The following is a 21,371-nucleotide window of genomic DNA, read 5'->3' as shown; positions in this document are numbered from 1 at the left end:
TCTGATCCTATTCCTCTATATTATCCACCCCAATCCCAAGTTAATTCTTGTATAGTCTTTTTGAAAGACTGCGTGAGTCTTTTTGTTTTTATTTCTGCTTAAATTATTTGCTGATTTATTTGCACTTAGGATACAGGCCTAAATCCTTAGCTTTGCTGACATCATGAAAGATGTGGGCCCTCCCTAGCACTCCAGTTTCATCTTACATCATGCCACTCTTTGGTACTTTATCCTTACTGTCCAGCTTCATTTCCTAGAGTGTCTTGTTTCCCTCTTAACTCAGAGCCTCTGCACGTGCTGTTCCCTGTGTTTAGGTCTCCTTTGTCCAGCTCTACCAACTTCCTTTATCTCTAAGTGGTCAGGTGTCATCTTATCTCCAACATGAATTAGATGTCTTATCTTGTGCTTCTCATTGGGCTATACTGTAATGCTTAGTGCATTAGTCAGCTCCCTCATTGCTATAAAGAAATACCTGAGGCTGGGTAATTTATAAAGAAAGGAGGTTTAATTGGCTCACAGTTCTGCATGCTGTACAGGAAGCATAGTGGCTTCTGTTTCTGGGGAGGCCTCAGGGAACTTTCAATCATGGTGGAAGGCAAAGGAGAAGTAAGGTATGTCACACGGCCAGAGGAGGAAGGAGAGGGGCGGAGGAGGTGCCATACACTTTTAAACAACCAGATTGCATGATAACTCACTCATTCAACATCAGGAGAACAGCACTGGGGGAATGGTGATCCATGATCCAATCATCTCCCACCAGGCCCCACCTCCAACACTGGGGATTACAATTCGACATGGGATTTGGGGAGGGACAAGATCCAAAACATACTACTTAGTTTACACACTTGTATCACCACCAGGCTGAGAGCTATTCTAACAGCTCTTTGTATCTTTGTATCCTCAACACAAAGCACAGTCTTTGGCATATAGTGTTTATAATTATGTTACAAATGAATAACATAGCTCATTTAATATGAAGAAAAATAAACTATCAGTGATAATAAAGAATCTATACTTGAAAATAGCTATGATTTTCAAGAAAAATCTTTTTCAAAGAAGAGATTTTTATAGAAAATAAACATTAACATTTTCTTACTTTCTTTGTTTTGCCCATTGCCTTCAGGATGGAAAGATTCAGGTCTTCAAGTGCTGCTAGTACATTCTCATACTCCCCCAAGTGCTGAGAAAAATATTCTGAAAAATGAAAATATTGAAATAAATTCATATTTGAGTTTAGGTAACCATAAAACAAAAAAAATCAACTAATTATTTACTCCCTAAATGAGTAAAACAAAATGTCAGCTGTAAGTGAAAACTGGAAGGTTTCCAAATAAGACTAAATAAGGTGACAATCTGCTCATTTCACTAAGACATCAAGAAAAAAGAAAAGGAAATCTGAATGATTACCACTATCCTTGAAGAAATGTTCCTTCCTACAAAAGTAGGAAAAAATGAATCTGGATCTACTGACAAGGATGTTTCAATAAAAAATTGTTTTTGACAATGTAGTATTATAGATCTCACTGGGATAATAATTTTAGAAAAAAGTTAAGTTACATTTTATTGTTTCTTGGAGGAAACATTTAAGGAAGGTAAGCTCTTTTCAAGGTTAAGAGTCGGTGACGCAAAACATGAGAGGGTCTTCTGTGGCACCTTCTATGTAAATGTCCCTGTCACAATCTTTTTTTTTTTTTCCCCAACAATTTGGGCAGAGAAAAAGTAAAGTCTATCACTTTTTACAGTTGCTAGGAATAAATAATATAGTGGATTTATGATTAAAATTAAAAGTATGGAACATGAACTGATGCTAAACTAGTAAGTTGAAATATATATAAATGCAAAATCTTATATTTACTTATAGAAATCTATACATTTCTATAATGAAAGCAAACTAGCTTAACATAAACTTATATATTGAGAAGATCTAGGGTTTTCAGACACTAAAACATGAATAGTCCTCACCATTCCTGTGAACCCTTCTTTGGATGAACTGTAGTTTATTGCCATCTCTCTTTAATGTGCCACAGTATTTGTGGAACTAAATTAAAATGATAAATATTATCACATATAAGCCACTTGAGATTATGGGAATACATTTCAGCATGTTTGATGGAAACCGCCTTGATTAATTTACTTAATACTCTAGGAAATATTTGTTTATACTGATATTAATAACAACTGGAAATTGCCATTGACTGATATATTAGTTAATGTACAGACTTCTTTTGAGAAGAAAATAAACACAGGTGAGCACTAAATCAATTCCAGATCATGGTTGTCAAAATACAGTCTGTATACACTTAGGTTAAAAACAAATAACATATTTCTGACAAAAAGTGAAAGACATTCCTTAAAAACAATGTGGTGTAAACTATCTCTTATAAAGATTCTTTAGAAAGTGATTAGTTGGAAGATAAATAAAATATTTACTCCTTAAATACCTGCTTCAAAATAACATTTTAATTTGTGGTTATAATGTTGACTTTTTCATAAGGTTGACAAATATGTCTAACTTTATTTGTGCAACTATTTATAACAAATGAACACTCTTCATCAACCAGCGAGCAGTTAATGTGGCTGTAGAATATTCATAAGTTGGAAAAATAATGAATATCAGAACTGAGTCTATACTATGTTGAAACAAGCAAAAAGCATAAGAAAAATGCCAAAAAGTGAAGCTGTTACTTCATTTTTATTTTAAAACTTGTATATATAATGCCTCAAAGAGGATTGTGACAGGGGTTTTAAATGCAAATAGACAAAAATATAAAGTGAAAACAGGCTGGGCATGGAGGCTCGTGCCTATAATCTCAGTATTTTGGGAAGCCAAGGCAGAAGGATCACTTGAGCCCAGGAATTCGTGACCAGCCTGGGCCACACAGCATGGTGGTATGTGCCTCTGATCCAAGCTACTTGGGAGGCTGAGGTGGGAGGATTGCTTGAGCCTGGGAAGTCGAGGCTGCAGTGAGCCGTGATAGTGCCACTGCACTCCAGCTTGGGCTACAGATGAGACATTGTCTAAAAAAAAAGAAAGTGAAAACAAAAAAGTTGATGCTAAAAAAGCAACTCTCTCTCTCTCTCTATATATATATATTTATATATATATATTTATAGAGAGAGAGAGAGAGAGAGAGAGACTGTGATTAGTTAGAAGATAAATAAGAAAATACTTTATATATATATAGAAAGAGAGGTAAAGCCTCTTTTTAAAATAAATATTTCATTCATGGACATTTGGCTTAATTAGTAAATGTTCCTGGAGAGAATTTAAGTTGTCTTTCCACTTTGAAATTGGACCTATGCACACAGATGCAGGCATATGCTGATAAAGCATATAAGAAAAACAATGACTAGAAGCTTCAGAGCTGACGCCTATCTAGACTTCATTCTTTCTGTCCTTCATTCATCCATTTATTCATCTCAACTCTCCAAGTTAGAAAAAAAGAACAATCACTAGATAGTAAAGAAAATGACTGAGAAGGAAGAGAATTACAATACTTAAGTCGTGGATAGGAGCTTAAGTTGGAAATCTAAGTGTAAGGGTTATTTTGAGGTGGTGCAGCTCAGTGTCACTAAGGCTCTTTTATGACTTACTCACTGAGGGATATGGGTCAGGCAGTCCAGGCAAGGGGGCTCCAATGAACTCAAAGAGGGAAGTTAGATGAAAGAGCCAGACACATCCAACATAGATAAAGAGAGCTAACTCCCATCCACTTCGTCATAGCGAGTGTTCACTTACTCATTCTGTGGCCTAACAAACCTTTACTTAGGGCCTTTTATGTGCTAGGTGCTATCATAGGAGCTTGGAATACAAAGGTGAAAAGACAGAAACCCTACAGTCAGAGAGGAGAGATAAACATTCCAAGGAACAACTGCAATACACATAATCATTGTTAAAGACAATGGTTCAAGGGCCCAGATACAAGGTGCAATCCAAATATTGTATAAGGCAGGAGAATTGCTTGAACCAGGGATACCAAGGTTGCAGTGAGCTGAGATTGTGCCACTGCACTCCAGCCTGGGTGACAGAAGGAGGTCCTGTCTTTGAAAAAAAGAAAAAGAAAAAGAATGCCCAAGTCTGCCTGGGTGAGTCAGAGAGGGCTTCATAGGGGAAACACCACCAATGGCTCAGTTAACAGATGAATAGGACTTAACCTGCTGGATACTCAGAGGAAAGGCATGGAAGCAGCTGTTTTCCTGTCATGTTTGCAGGAGTATGTGTAGTTCAGCACTGCCAAGACATAAAGAACAGGGCTAGAATATATTTGAGAATGGGAGGCAGCAAGGAAATAAATCCTAAAAGTCAGTGATGGGAGACAAAGCTGTGTGTGTTGGAAACAGTCCTTGCCAGATGCTCTTTGATCCTCAAGTCTAGTTAAGTGTTTTTGACCACCTGCGTCAGAATCCTCTGGTACCTCACTGTTCAAAGTTTGTTTTGTGGACCAGCAGCATTAGTTTCACCTAGGAGCTTGTTAGAACTTAGTGTCTCAGGACCACTTCCAGTCCTGTTGAATCACAATCTGCATTTTAATAAGACCCCCAGTTGATTTGTAGGTTTATTTAAGTTTGAGAAACACTACTCTAGGGTACTTGTTAGACATGAAGATAACTGAGAAGGTCTCATCTAGTAAATCACAATCTTCGGGTTGAGGGCGAGGTTCTCTAGGAGATTATGATGCAGAGTAAGTTTGAGACCACTATGGGCAATGGGAAGCCATGGGAAGGGGAGTGACATCCTCAAATTTTCCTATCAGAAAAGGAAGGGATGCACTAAGGATGATTTGGGAATGTTGGTGACACCACCAAGAGAGAAGGGAGGCATCAATTGCCAGGAGGGATTTCATCACACAACTAGAACTATGAGCCATGCCAAAGCTTTGAAGTGGCATGAGCGGTGGAGTCCAGAATTGCAGCAGATCTGCAAAATCCAAGATGTGGCAGGCAGGAGGGAAGGACAGTGACATCTTTGGAAGTGGCTGAACTTGGACTAAAGTTTTATTCCAAGTTTCTCATGTTTGTGACTGATGTTTCTCATTTGAATCACAATACCAGTATGAGTGGGGCAAATGTATATTGTCCTTAAGTCATGGCATTAGAAAGAATAATTTGGAACAAATATTTATTCCTTAAAATGCTTTTCCTTTGGTAACTAGAAGAACTTCCTGAAGAAAAGACCTATTTTGTTGAAAACTGTATGTGGGTTTCATGAACTTGAGCAAAATAGAGTTATATTGCACTTATGGAAATGTGTGAAAACCAATTCTCATCAGTTTAAATGAAGTATCATTGAAAAGTAGAGTCTGAACATTAGGTATGATGAAAAAGTAGAGCACAGTTTATAAGCAGATGTAGTAGGCCTGTTATCTGTCAGGAAGCAGGCTATATTCTCATGGATTTCCAGTGTGCCATCTTCTCTACTAAAATGCTAACAATGAATTAGTTTCTCCCTGCCTTTCTGTACTTAATCAGTGGTGTTGCATTACCAAACTACAGTTTTGTTCTGTTTTTCTATCCTGCACCTTAGTCTTTCAAGTTGTTGAGTTTTCAGGTCAGCTTAATAATTCTGTCAGAAGCAAAGGACCCACAGCTGCCACAAAAGTCTCAGCGGAAACTGGTCTCACAAAGTATTCTCATGAGTTTAGATGAGTCTCATCTAAACTTCTCAAGCAGTTAGAATTTCTCAAGTAGTAGACTAGGTAGAAAAGAAAGTAATTGAGATGAGAAAGAGTGTTAAAATTCACATGTTCTGAATAGGGAGGTCAGTCAGATCTAGAAAAGTGGGCTATTTTGAGGGATGCAGATAAGCGACACTCAAACTCTCTTACATCTCAATCATCAGTGACATGTGCCACTGGAGGAGGACACAGCAGTCTGGAGGAGGGCATAGAGCCTTCTGATTTCCTAGCACCCAGACTTGCTGGCACAGGTCTCTGAGCACTGTCCACGCTCTGCCAATCTCTGCAGCCTGGGTGCTTAGTGCACAGCTACTGAAAGGAACCTTGGGTATGAAGGGAATAAGCTTTTATTCTGGAGTTTCCCGTATGCTCAGTTTATTTTATTTTATTTATTATTATTATTATTATTTTTTGAGACACAGTCTTGCTCTGTCGCCCAGGCTGGAGTGCAGTGGCATGATCTCAGCTCACTGCAAGCTCCGCCTCCCGGGTTCACGCCATTCTCCTGCCTCAGCCTCCAGAGTAGCTGGGACTACAGGCGCCCGCCGCAACGCCCAGCTAATTTTTTTTTTTTTTGTATTTTTAGTAGAGACGGGGTTTCACCGTGGTCTCGATCTCCTGATCTCGTGATCCACCCGCCTCAGCCTCCCAAAGTGCTGGGATTACAGGCGTGAGCCACCGCACCCGGCCCCCGTACCCTCAGTTTTTATCCATCTTATTTATAGACTTCATATAACTTTTAAAATAGTTTAATATTTGGTAGATAACAGCCGACTAGATGAGAAATTACACTATTAAATATATTCAACCTTCTCACAAAGCTTTCTTACAGAAAGGCTTTCAGATCAAGCACATTCTTTGCAATTATTCTTCACCCAACTATAAATATTTCAACTACCTATTCTTAACTACCAACTTCAAGATCTGCAAAACGGTTCAGTAAAAATGAGTAAGGTTATGAAAACAGTCATAAACAGGGTAGGGCCAGGAAAGATAGTAATTATACTCCTGAATGCTTTAGATTAGAGCTAATTATGGTAGAAATACAAAATCAAAGCTTTAATGCCAGAGTTCAAACACAATTGCCTAATTAAAACTGAGTTATGTATTGACTGATCGTGATAAGATACGGCAAAAAAAAAATGCATTTAGGAAGGCCTTCACAATTGTATGTGAAGAGTTGATAATTTTGGCACTTCTATAAACTGCTGGTGGGTGTGCACCTTAGAGAAACCTTGACTGAGGAATTACATGTTTGGGAATCTACCATTCAGAATTCAGAATTACTTGAACATGAGTGTGAGAATAATGTATATGAGAATATTTATTTCAATCCTGTTTTTCCCATGGAAAGTTGGATTCAAATTGAAAATCCATTAAAAGGAACTTGATTGAAAAAAATTAAGGTACATGAGACACTATGCAGCCTTTAAATAAAATGAAGGAGAAGGGGATGCAATTGCACTAATCATATAGTATAATCTCACTGTTAGAAAAAACAACAACACATACACATGTATATCAATGTCAATATACACATAATAATGTCTCGAAGAATATGTTCCAAGTAAATAGTAGAGCTCAGTATTGGGCACGACAATGAGTGGCAGAGAAGATTTACATGTTAGCTTATACACCTACATAATTCTGTTAAATTTTAAAAATAGTAGTTGTGTATTACTTTCACAATTAAAATTACAAAGACTTTTTTTCAAAATAAATATTTTAAATTCTAGGTCCTTAACTTAGTAACTGACAAATTAAGTAAAAGCCTCAGAATTAAAGTTTTACATACCTGCAACTTTTAATTGGCTTCTAGGAAAGAACATATGAAATCTACTTTTCATGCCAATCAAGTTCTGCCCCTCCCACGCACAAGGGGGAATTTGTGCCGGGTGTGAATTGACATATTTCACTTGCTAACACTGAAGCATTTGGCTTTGATTAGAATCCAACTTAAATATTTACTTTATATTCACAAAATAATGAGAAATGAAATGACACTCTGGAGATTAAAATGCATATTCTTGAACAGAGAGGGGGAGGATTATAACACATGACTGTGAATACAATCACTGGATTTAAAAAACACAGAACAATTCCTGTTGAATTAAAGCCCCACATACCAGTTCCCTAACTAAAGCTACAGGGGGAAAATCATAGCCAAAGCTTTTTCCATAAATACAGGATAGGGACCTAATCTAGTTCCATTATAGAAAAAAAGCATATTTTTTAAATTTTTCTTCAGTGGAGGAGTAAGTGGAGATATGCTATCATACTTTAGAACTTGAAGTACTTTTAAGGGAAAACAGAGGATAACACAATATTCCTTAATGACAATAGGCAGGCAACATAGCAAATAAAGAAGAACCACTTAGTGTTTTTATCTTAAAAGCCCTTGTAACAGTTTGCTTTGTCATCAGCTGTGGCCTACCCAGGCAAAGTTATGTGAAAAACAAAAAATAGATATAAATGAATGATTTGCGGAAATAATTACTTTGGCCTGACATAGCTAGACATTTTAGGGAAATGGGTCTGCCACCTTAATGAAATTATCAAGATAATCTTGTGTTCTCCATTTTATCTTTTCACTTCGCTGACCAGGCCCGTGTGCACATAGATGAGAGTGGACCACAACTTGGCCTTTATGGTGACTGCTATTCATCATAAAGCCTCACGGCAATGGTCCATATGGGCACTTTCAGGTACTTAACCATGTGTGCACAATGCTACCATCTGACTGTGTCTGAAAGAATGGATTGATTTTCCCTGTTGGTATTTCAGAACTAACAAAAGCATGTCCTGCTTTGGTACCAGAGTACCTTGCTCCTCCATAAACATATCTTGAATTTCAATTGGATTTTCCTCCCTGAACCTGAGATGGACACTATGCTAGGATAAGAAGCATGAGTTTTTTACAATCATTGGAAAATTTGAAAGGTCGTGGTTGGAGATTATGCTCATTTTGTTCAGTTATTGCCTTGAAACCCTGTATTCTGATATTTTGTTCTTGTATAATGTCTTTTGGTGTTGCTCTACCATTTTGATGAAATGGAAAATAACCACTCTTGAATATAAGAAAATGGCCTTTTTTATGGTTTTGGTAAATTCTGAAACTGTAAGAATTAGAAGATGTTCAGAAAGTGCTGATAGTTTCAGTGAGGAGTTCTCAGACAAAACTCAACTCTAACTACCAAAAATGTTTTGAGCAGCCTAGACCATAAGATCGAACTTAAATAAAAGTATTATCTTAAACATTTATCTTAAAACATAAAACATTAAACCTTCCAGTATTCAGAGAAAGATAGCTGTTTCAAATTGAATAGTCTCATAATGTTCTATTTTTTCATAAAATAATAAAATTTTAAAATTTTACCTTTCCATATTTCTAATCTTTAACTATTGTTCCAACCATAAAGATGAAGAAAATAAATGAAGAGACTATTAAACCAGGCATTTGTAAAGATGTATCTGTCCCCATTGAATCACTTGTTTTGCAAGTGACATTTACAACTCCAGAATGGTTTAGGCAGGTAAAAGACAAAGTTATTTTTACATTTCAAGAAGAGAGCTTTGTAAGATAGTAACAAAAGGCTCTGCACAATATATCATGCAGAGAATAATGAAGTTGTATTAAACATCAATTTAAAAATATATTCAAATTGTGGAGAATTTGCTCTCGTGAAACTAATGTACTGATTGTAACAATTCTTCTTCTATGAACAAACTAATGAGGCCCAACTCTTTCTGGAGTGAAATACATGCTTTGAGCAAAATTCATGGATAAAGATAAATCCCTTGAGATCTCGACTAATTTTTCCTTTTTTTTTGAACTCCTAATATACAACATTAATTCCAAGGTTGATATATATCAGACAATACTCTTTTTCCTTCTTAAGCAAGTAATGGGTTTGACTGATCTTAAAGAAACACTTACCACAGAGCTCTTCTGTGTCAAGATTACTGAAAAGATGAAACAAACAAAAAAACAGTGTTATTACTTTGGTAATATTTTTAACTACATTTTTAAATAGTTAAATACAGTTAGTCTCCAATCTATATTATTAATTGATGGTATGTAGTTAGGGTATTTTTCTTATAAATTCTACATTATTTAAATAGTCTTAGATCAATTAACAATGATTATGTCAGATTCTTCAGACAAATAATTCCTGAGATTTATGTTTTCCTCAGCAACATGATGGGGAAAAGAATGCATATTGGTAAAGAATGTAGGCTCTGGATCCAGAATGCCTGAGTTCAAACCCTGATTCTGCAATTTACCTTCTATATGACTCTGGCTACTTTACATCTCTGTGTCTCAATTCGTCTGACCCAAGATGAGGATAGTAATAATAATTTCTGGTTCATGGGATGCTGTAGGGTTTAAATGAATTAATACATAAAGAACTGAACTGTAATTGGCACAAAATAAGCACTTGATGAATGTTAGCTATCATAAGTCCTGACTTGATAGAAATGCTAGAATTTCCTTCCTAAATTCAACCTTTGAGGTAAGTTTGATTCAATGCTTATTTCATGTGATTTCTAAAACAAAATAAGAAATTAAATTACTCATCAACAATATAAACCTATTACTCTTATGAAGGCAAATGCCAAACATCAAGATGAAATGTTAGCAAATATAATACATGACTATCAGAAGAATAATGTCCTTTACCAAGAAAGGTATGGTACAGGAATGCAGATGGTTCAATATCAGGTAATAAATCAATATAACTTATTACACCGTAACTTAAAGGAGAAAAATGATCATATTAGCAAATGCTAAATGGGAATTTCCTAAAAATTTAACAGTAATTCATAAGTTTTAAAAAGTTTAAATGAAATAGAAATAGAACTCAACCTTGTAAAGATGCTGAAGGCTATTAAAGAGCAATGGAAAATATTAGTTTAGTTAACTGAAAATCTTGACTTTATATAGTTGTCACATGTCAATGCTCAATGTAAATATTCTTCCTAATCCAATTGTCCTTTAAGTAGTAGCCAGGTTTGCTAACCAGGAGAGGCATTGGTATAAACATTCCAAACATTGGGTACTTTTATGAACTCTGTCACTCATTTTTAAAAGTTATTTTAAACTCGGTATTTCATTCTAGACACTAAATACTTGATCTTAGATAAATTATATCTTCATAACTAAATGAATATTTTTGCAAAGTAATATTTGCCACCAGGTAGAATATGTTAAGTCTTCTCCAGTAATTTTGGTATGGACTGCCATTCATTCATTAATTCCACAAACATTTATTGCTATGTGCCAGGCATTATTCTAACTGCCACAGATGTATGAGGTTGCAATATCTACAAAGATGACTCTGTCAGATTACTTGTCTCTAGAATCTCAACTTAGAGGTAGACTCATACAGCACATAAACAATTTTAATGCAATAAAATAGTTGTTACGAGGGAAATAGAGAATTGGCAAAAGGTGTCCGGAAATATATCATAGAAGATAAAATTGTCAAGCTAAATCTCAAATGTTAAATTGTTGAGCTAAATCTCTAAATAGTAGTAGAGGAGGCAGCCAAAGGAAGCATATTCTGGTTAAAAGAAACACTGTAATAAAAATTAAAAGTATGAAGAGCATTCAATTTCAGAAAACGGAGTAGTTTTTTTAGTTAGAACATAGATCAATAATGAGAGAATGGAACTAGACAATAAAAGGCCTCATATGATAACCTAAGAAGTTTCTACTTTACCTTTCTGTCAATTTGGAATTATAGAATACTTTTTAAAAGGTGAATAACATGGTCATATTTGCACTTTAAACAGGCCACTGACAGATGGGTTGAGGTTGGACAATGTATTAGTCTGTTCTCACATTGCTATAAAGAAATACCTGAGACTGGGTAATTTATAAAGAAAAGAGGTTTAATCTGTTCATGATTCCACAGACTGTCAGGAAGCGTGGCTGGGGATGACTCAGGAAACTTACAATCATGGCAGAAGGCAAAGGGGAAGCGAACACCTCTTACATGGTGGGAGCAGGAGGAAGAGAGAGAGAGTGAAGAGGGAAGTGCTACACACTTTCCAAGAACCAGATCTTGTGAGACCTTACTCACTATCATAAGAACAGCAAGAAGGAAATAAGCCCCCATGACCCAATCATGTCCCACCAGGTCCCTCCCCAACACTGGGGATTAGAAATTCAACATGAGATTTGGGTGGAAACACAAAGCCAAACCATATCGTTCCTCCCCTATGCCTCCCAAATCTCATGTCCTTCTCACATTGCAAAATTCTATCATTCCTTCTAACAGTCCCCCAAGTCTTAACTCATTTCAGTGTTAACTCAGATGTCCAAGTCCAAAGTCTCATGTGAGACAAGGCAAGTCCCTTCCACCTCTGAGCCTGTAAAATCAAAAACAAATTAGTTACTTCCAAGATACAATGGGGGTACAGGCACTGGCTAAATACTCCTATTCCAAAAAGGAGAAACTGGCCAACACAAAAAGGGCTACAGGTCCCACGTAAGTTTGAACTTCAGCAGGGCAGTTATTAAATCTTAAAGCTCCCAAATAATCTCCTTTGAATCCATATCTCAGATCCAGGCCACACTGATGTGAGGGGTGGCCTCCCAAGGCCTTGGACAGCTTCAGCCCTGTGGTTCTGCAGGGTCCAGCCCCTGTAGCTGCTTTCACGGGCTGGCATTGAGTACTTGTGGCTTTTCCAGTTACACAGTGAAACTCGTCAGTGGATTTACCATTCTGGGGTCTGGAGGATGATGGCCCTCTTCTCACAACTCTAGTAGGCAGTGCCCCAGTGGGGACTCTATGTGGAGGCTCCAACCACACATTTCCTCTCTGCTCTGCCCTAGTAGAGATTCTCCATGAGGGTTCTACCCCTGCAGCAGACTTCTGAGTGGATATCCAGGCATTTCCATTCATCCTCTGAAATCTAGGCAGAAGCTCCCAACCCTCAGCTCTTGCCTTCTGCACACCTGTAGGCTCAACACCATGTGGAATGTGCCAAGGCTTAGGGCTTGCACCCTCTGAAGCAACAAGAAGAGCTGTACCTTGGTCCCTTTTAGCTGTGGCTGGAGCTGGAGCAGCTGTGCCTGTGATGCAGGGCTCCATGTCCTGAGGCTACACAGAGCAGCAGGGCCCTAGGCCTTGTCCATGAAATGATTTTTCCCTCCTAGGCCTCCAGGCCTATGATGGGAGGGGCTGCCACAAAGGTCTCTGAAATGCCCTGGAGGCATTTTCCCCATTGTGTTGCCTATTAACATTCAGCTCCTCTGTACTTACGCAAATTCCTGCAGTGTTGAATTCCTCTCCAGAAAATGGGTTTTTCTTTTCTACCACATGGATGGGCTGAGAATTTTTTCTAAACTTTTATGCTTTGCTTCCCTTTTAAATATAAGTTTCAGTTTCAGATAATCTCTTCGTTCACATATATGAGCATATGCTGTTCGAAGCAACCAGGCCACATCTTGAATGCTTTGCTGCTTAGAAATTTCTTCCACCAGATATCCCAAATCATCTCTCTCAAATTCAAAGTTCCACAGATCCTTAGAACAGGGGCACAATGCTGTCAGTAACTTGGCTATAGTATAGCGAGAATGACCTTTACTCCAGTTCCCATCTCCATCTGAAACCACCTCAGCCTGGACTTCACTGCCCATATCACTATGGACATTTTGGTAACAACCATTTAACAAGTCCCACTTTCCCTCATCTTCGTGTCTTCTTCTGAGCCCTCCAAATGGTTCCAACCTCTGCCTGTTATTCAGCTCCAAAGTTGTTTCCATATTTTCAGTTATCTTTATAGCAATGTCCCACTTCTCTCTTACCAATTTTCAGTATTGATCCATTCTGGGCTTGCTATAAAGAACCACCTGAGACTGCATAATTTATAAAGAAAACAGATTTAATTGACTCAAGATTTCGCAGGCTATACAGGATGCATGGCTGGAGAGGCCCCAGGAAACTTACAATTATGGTAGAAGGGAAACAGGAAGCAAACACATCTTATATGGCAGGAGCAGGAGAAAGAGAGAGAGTGAAGGGGGAAGTGCTACACAATTTCAAACAACCAGATCTTATGAAAACTCACTCACAATCACAAGAACAGCAAGGGGGAAATCCACCCCCATGATCCAATCACCTCTCCCCAGGTTTCTCTCCCAACTTTGGGGATTATAATTCAACATGAGATTTGAGTGGGGACATAGAGCCAAACCATACCAGACAGAAAAAGGGTGAGAAAGGGGGCAAGAGAACAGTTTGCAAGTTACAGTCCAGGCCAGTTCTCAGAGTGGGGAATATAACCCAAGTGGCATACAAGGCCAGCCACTGAATGGGCAAGAAGAAATATTTGAACTTCTGTTTGTATTTATATCTACTTTTAAACATTTTTCATTTATCATTGTATAATTTTACAATGTATAAATGTTAATACAGTGGTGCATTTGTATAATTGATAAACAAATAAATCTATATACCTATATCTGGATTGCAAGCTAAAAAGCAATACCTAATAAGGGAGTTTGATCAGTAACAGTTCAGAAGTCTAGGAATGATAGATAGAAAAGAATAGATAGATGCGAAGGATTCTGAGGTAAAAACCAACAAAACTTGAAAATGTATTAGATTCAGATGAGATAGCTTAGAAATTTTTAATAGCATCATTGAAAACATTTTGGTCATTAAAACATGTCATTTCCTAATCATAGTGTTTTCATAGCAGTTCAGACTTGAAAAGGACATAAAAGTTCATCTTGTTTTTATATTTGTTTTCCTCAGAATGGTTTGCAGCTTCATAATGAGATTTATTTTGAATTTCCAAAAGAATGAACAGCCCTAATCCATTATTGAAAATGGAATTACTTGGAATATATCATACAACACAGCAGTTTAGAATAATCTGCATGACATTAGTTCTACTTGTTCCTTAATAAGAGACAAGGTTTGTAAAATACTGTAGTGTTTGTGGCTTCAAATATTCCTTTATTCAGCTGTTTTTGTGCTATGTTGTTAGTAGTGGGTAGTAAAACACTGTTGCAGAAGGCTTACGTGGATGAATTCTAGTAGAATTCATTTCTTACTGTGATATATATATCCATTCTTTAGTAATACAGAATTTTAAAAAGAATACTAATCCATAGATAAGCCTAATGTACATCTGATAGCATGCAACATTTTCCTGCTGCTTATGTTTACAGCAAGAAACTCTATTTCAGTGATGCCATCAAATTTATAAAAAAAGCTAAATGGAAAGATGAATGCTAGTTACATAGTAAACATATTCTTGTGGGTTGTTACACAAGAGTGCATTCTCAGCTAGATGCCAAAGAAGAGTAAAGAACAAAGATGTTAATCCCAGCCTGACTGACAATACTGAAAAGAGTGAAAACAAAATAATGCTCATTAGATGAATACCTAAGTAAATTATGTATCATTGTAAAATCATTAAAATGTATCTAAAGGGTTGTCAGTAACTTGGTTATATTTAAAAGTTATGTAAATATTATGCCAGATTAAAAATAGTATGCATTAGTCCTTTCTCACATTGCTATAAGGAAATACCGGAGACTGGTAATTTATAAAGAAAAGAGATTTAATAGACTCACAGTTCCACATGGCTAGGGAGGCCTGAGGAAACTTGCATTCATGGCAGAAGGCACCTCTTCACAGGGCAACAGGATAGAGAATGAGTGCCAGCAGGGGAAATGCCAGATGTTTATAAAACCATCAGATCTCATGAGGGCTCACTCACTATCATGAGAACAGCATAGGGGAAACCACCACCATGATTCAATTACCTCCCATGACACATCAGGATTATGAGGATTACAATTCAAGATGAGATTTGGGTGGGGACACAACCAAACCGTATCAAGGCATATACACAATGATGAAAACATGTATTTTTAAAGGCTCAGAAGAAATGAACAGCAATAGCCAACAGTGGACCACATTGCTTCTGGATGCTAGGGCTTCTGGTGGGTTCGCTCTTCTGTCTTTATAATTTTCCATATCTTTGTTTTCTCTAATCATTAGGTTTCATCCATAATGGGAAAAATAAAATAAACATTGTGATTAAAAAGAGAAGAAATCAGGAAAAGTAAGAGGTGTGAAGCATAAAATGTAAGTTTCATAGTTATTCTGTTCTTATTATTTAATTTCCTATGCACTTATTTGGTATAAATTGCATTTGATATGTCAGTTTGGACCAGACTCTCCATTTTGCAAAAAGCCACAACATATACAACTTAACACCATTCATTTACAATCCTTAGGGGCAGTCAAAGTTGTTTTGACTTTATTCTGTATTGGGCACTCCAAGTTCTGATTGTCCAAATTCCTAAGAAATATGTTTACTGATCAGGAGAATAAAAAATATTTGGGATATGCAGTCTGATATCTGCTGGGAATTTAGAATCCTCCTATTACCCCCCTTTTATATGCCAACTCTCAATTCTAGAGTACGATCTCAAAACAATTTTGCATTCAGGTTAATATTCTTAATTGTCTCTCTTTGAAGTGTTTTTCTACAGATTTGCTGTCTTTATCACTTCAGTTTATTTATTTATTTTATTATAATTTAAGTTCTGGGATACATGTGCAGAACATGTGGGTTTGTTACATAGGTATACACACGCCATGGTGGTTTGCTGCACCCATCAACCCATTGTCTACATTAGGTATTTCTTCTAATGCTATCCCTCCCCTAGTCCCCCATCCCCCAACAGACCCTGGTGTGTGATGTTCCCCTCCCCATGTGCATGCGTTCTCCTTGTTCAACTCCCACTTATGAGTGAGAACATGCGGTGTTTGGTTTTCTGTTCCTGTAATAGTTTGCTGAGAATGATGATTTCCAGCTTCATCCATGTCCCTGCAAAGGACATGAACTCATCCTTTTTAATGGCTGCATTGTATTCCATGGTGTGTATGTGCCACGTTTTCTTTATCCAGTCTATCATTGATAGGCATTTGGGTTGGTTCCAAGTCTTTGCTGTTGTGAACAGTGTTGCAATAAACATACATGTGCACGTATCTTTATAGCAGAATGATTTATAATCCTTTCAGTATATACCCAGTAATCAGACTGCTGAGTCAAATGATATTTCTGGTTCTAGATCCTTGAGGAATTGCACACTGTCTTCCACAATGGTTGAACTAATTTACATTCCCACCAACAGTGTAAAAGTGTTCCTATTTCTCCAAATCCTCTCCAGCATCTTCTGTTTCCTGACTGTTTAATGATTGCCATTCTAATTGGCATTGGTTTGTATTTCTCTAATGACCAGTATCACTTCAATTTATAAATAAGAACAAAGGATTGTGACTTTTAAACTCCTCCTTTGCTTTTCCTGATTATATTTAAGTTTATTTTTAGTTTCCTTTGCTTCAAAACTAAAATTTCCATACACTGTGAACCTAATTATGAATCTTTAAATTCTGAGTCCTAACTCATGTTTTACTGAGTTTTCTCTTCTTCACCCATCAGTCTGAATATTACCAGTGCAGAAGAATTTTTTTTGGTCGGCAAAATAGTCTGCTAAACACTGTTACACCCCTTAATAGCCTAAAAGCGTTAATTGGGGCTTACAAAGACATTTACAACAGTATTTGAGGCAGGAGAATCTGACCCAATAAGCAACATGCTGAGCTACTCTGATGGAAGTAGATGCACCCATTGGTTTACTGGCAGACTAAGCAAGTAACAAATATGCTCAGCCATCATTGTGTTCTCCATTTTACAAAGTAATATTATAATCTCTCAATTCATAAAGATAATTTGAGCAGATCATGTTTCCATTATCAACAGGGCAAATGTGTTGAGCTGGTTCTGGCACACTAAACAGAATGGCATCAATGGAAATCAACAGATGCAGAATTGGGAGATTAGAAGAATGATCAAATATCTGACCCTGCAAATATTTTTGAGTTGTTCTTAATTCCATGAATTATATTTGTAATTGGTCATATAAAAATCAGGTTAACAGCAAAGGGACAGTAAAGATTGTAGGAAACACTAACCTAGAAATAGATGTGCCTCCTGAAATAGATCAGGTGCTGCAGATACCAACTAAACTGAGTTGAGCTCTATGAACTGGGTGAATTTAACCTAGAAGAATGTGGTGACATAATAGATGCAACTAAAGGGATATCAGGAACAGATGTTACTCTGATAGCCCAATAGGCAGGGGCCAATTGTTTCAGTCACCAGAGTACTGAGCCCATATCTGAACACTAGGGCCTAGCACAAACACAGGCCTTGCTTCTAGAAGAACAAGGATATTGTATGGGTTATTAAATAGGGGCTTGAACTGTGCAGCGAGCTGAGAAAGCCATACAAGGGTAGAAGTGGAAACTGGTTCCTATAATCAAGATAAATACTCAGTTGTCAGAAGCAAGATGATACATAAGGTAAGGCTGTCAACATAGTGCTCTTCAAATCCCTTCTGCTTAAGACCACAATTATTTCTAGAACCCTGAGTGAGTCAGAGCCTAAATATATACAGGGCTATGGAGACTTGTATCAGAGAGCATTTGGCACCCAGTTGGCTTGAAGTCTGTCTTACAGAGGGTATAGTGATCATCACACACACCTCTATCAGGAGTCTATAGGAGTCCAGTCTATAGGAGGTCCCATAAGCAAGACTCTGAACCTCTCTAATTCTGGGGCAAATTAGGGTCAGACTATTTTCATATATAAACACAGTACCTCATGTATGAGAGAGAAAACAGAATTGTAAAAACATATCATCTTATTTTTCTCAAGCTGCTGGGGATGAGCACTTCTTCCCTTTTCATTTTCCTGATTGAATTTTTTCTTATGTCTTCTACCACCTGCTACTTCTCATATTTGTTGGATTCCATGCTTGTTCTGCTCAGCCCTTCTTCCATTCTTCTATAGCATCAACTCCCTATCGCTGGGGAACTTGCCCTTAACAATGTGCTTCCAGTGGGGCTATTGATCATAGTTGTCCATTTGCACCCTAACCCAGTCTAACCCACCCTGGCCACAGACATGTGCATAGATGTATACTCCTCTCTCCTTGGCTATGAGAAATGGTACAAAATTGAGCACACTGCATAAGTGGGGCCGTTAGAATACTCCTTGGGTATTTTATGTCTGCTCTCTTAGGCTCCCCCTTACCTCTGAAGTGGCTAAGGTAAGATGACATAAACCATGTGCCATCAAAAGCTACGCCCTCTTCCCCACTACATGGTAGAATCCCATCTACAGTAAAACAGTATAGGACAATCCTGACAGAGAAATGATGGGAGAGAGGGGTAGGGGAAGGAGTGGGACAGCATAAATGAATAAATAATAATAACAACCTCAAATCTTTAGAATCCATGTGACAAGCTTTATACCGAGAGTCTCCGCTTATGCAAGTCAATGGGTTATCTCATTCTGTTTATGCTATGTTGAGTTGGGTTCTGTCACCTGAGGCTGGAAAGAGGCTGACTTAAACAGAGAATTCACAGTCAATGAGAACACTATCAAGGGGAAAATTAATCTTTCCTTCACATGGGACATACATTTTCAGTCTTCTACTGTGTTCATTTGTGTCTCTTGCTGAGTAGTTTAAGTCCCTCCCTCCCTCCATCCTTCCCCATCCCTCTCCCTCCCTCCCTCTCTCCCTTCCTTCTTTCCTTCCTTCCTTCCTCCCTTGCTTCCTTCCTCCCTCCCTTCCTCCTTTTTTCTTCCACCAGAGAGTTGTTTCTTATCCATTTTCTTCTCCACCTGAAACTCTTCCAGAGTCTCACAAATGTTCTCCAGAGCAGTGCTTCTCAGACTCTCTGTGGTAAAAAATAAGATTTTTACATTTCCAATTCCTGCCAGATTGATATTTTTGTTGAAAAGTGTAAAAACTAATTACTAAATTGTGTGCTTGGATGTTGTAGCAATATCAAATTGCTGTAGAAGTTTCTAAACAACTCAAGTTTTCTTCCTATCTCAATATGAACAACTAACACTTTGAGGACCAGCATCAGTCTGCGACCCACGCTTTGAGTCACACCAATATAAATAGCTGCTACAGTTCAAATGGGTTCTAATACTTCTGTTTTAATTTTCAGAATTTATTTCCAAGAAATGTGGGTTGTGTCAGAAACATTAGCACAATATGGAATAAAAACTGGCTTCTATTTCTGGTAGAACTGCTTCTTGTTCTGCCATTAGTAAATAGTCTCCATTGTCTGATCTCTTAAAATAATTGGATTTTAGAAAATCCAATTTAGCCCAATTTTAACTAAAAAAAGAAATAATTCTAGATTTTAAAAACATAGGAAATAATGTAAAGAAAGTATTAAATATAATAACACTCATCTCCTTATTACTTAGTGGAATTTCTATATAAAATGGCTTGTTTTGGCATATATAAATTGTTTTTGCTAATAAGGGGGTTCCATAAAATAAGTGGGTTTAAATTTCAGAAAACTCATGCGCATATTTTTGTAAGTACACAAAGCATCAGAAAATTGTCCTAATTTAAGAAAGCTTGGTATGACTAAGAATGTCTTAATCTTTTGAAAAATTGAAAAGAACTCAGAGAAATAAGAATGTTACTTTAGAGAATAGGAAAAATGATGGGTTTAGGGCATGTTTATACTTTTATTTTTATGCAATGAAAAATTGTTTTGCATAATTCTGAATCTGGCATGCCTCATAAAATGCATGCTTGATCTTTCTACTAGTATTCTAAAACCGAATGTTGTGGGCTTATTTCAAATATAGGTTTGCTTTTGAGAAATCAGTCTCTGTCACCAGGCAGACAGTATAAGAAAGGCAAATAGAAACATACCAGAAAATTGCTCAATATAGCAGAGAAAGATTGGGAGTGAAAAGTACATTCTTTTTTTTCTTCTTCTTCTTCTTTCAAATCAGTATTGGGTTTTCACCAAAATCCATCCAAGCCCTTGAGATGGACAAAGGGGAACAATAGATTTTTCTGGGGTTTACATATACTGATGTTACTGGAAGGGGAAGATTTTGCAAAAATTAAGCAATATATAAAGTTTAAAAATGTAAAATGTTAATTATAAGTGAAAGAAAAGGAAGATTATTGTGTGGGAACAAAACATTTGGTATCTATTTCAGTTTTCTCATTTACTCATAGCAAGTTTTCTGGTATTCTGAACTTTGCATGTGAGTTGGGGATGGGAAAATGAGGGAAATACTTTGTAAAAACATTTTAGACTTTTCATATACTTTGTATTTCCAACATTCAATAGAATTTCTTCCAATCTACTTATTAATTTGTCCCCTCAAAATATGGCTTGTTAGTGATCTTATATTTTAAAAATTCAGTCTCAAAGAAAAAACATATTAATTCAAACATAAACAAGTACAAAAGTCTGTGTACATATGCTGAACAATATATTCCTTCAATAGCCTGCATATGTCCCTTCAGGACCAATAAATGAACTTACGTCATTGGTTTGCTTCATAAAATACCTCATTTTACTAAGGTTTCTAAAACTAAAATTTGCAAGTTTATTTCAAATATCAACCTTGCCATTGAGAACTCCATCTGTGTCATCATACAGGTAGAACACCTCTGTGTTTAAATGGGTAATACATGTGCATTGCCCAACATCCAAAAGGTAAAAAGGTATCTCCAATGAAACTTCTGTTTCCCTCCCACTTCATTACCTAGCCACACAAGGACAGCCATTATTTCCAGTTTCATGTGTGTCTTTCCATGAATATTTT

The 21,371-nt window shown here is 37.0% G+C and overlaps 1 protein-coding gene across 1 annotated transcript in view; it reads right to left on the bottom strand.

The window, feature by feature from the left end:
• Positions 1–21,371, bottom strand: part of NECAB1 (N-terminal EF-hand calcium binding protein 1) — a 173,954-nt gene that overhangs the window by 76,014 nt on the left and 76,569 nt on the right. The window contains 2 exon segments of the mRNA NM_001133547.1: positions 1,097–1,194; positions 9,613–9,638. Coding sequence (NP_001127019.1) covers positions 1,097–1,194; positions 9,613–9,638 — 124 coding nt within the window.

The sequence above is a fragment of the Pongo abelii genome, chromosome 7, assembly GCF_028885655.2.
Source record: "Pongo abelii isolate AG06213 chromosome 7, NHGRI_mPonAbe1-v2.0_pri, whole genome shotgun sequence".
NCBI lineage: Eukaryota > Metazoa > Chordata > Mammalia > Primates > Hominidae > Pongo > Pongo abelii.
Note: the sequence above shows the minus strand (reverse complement) of the source record. Positions and strands in the feature narration are given on the sequence as shown.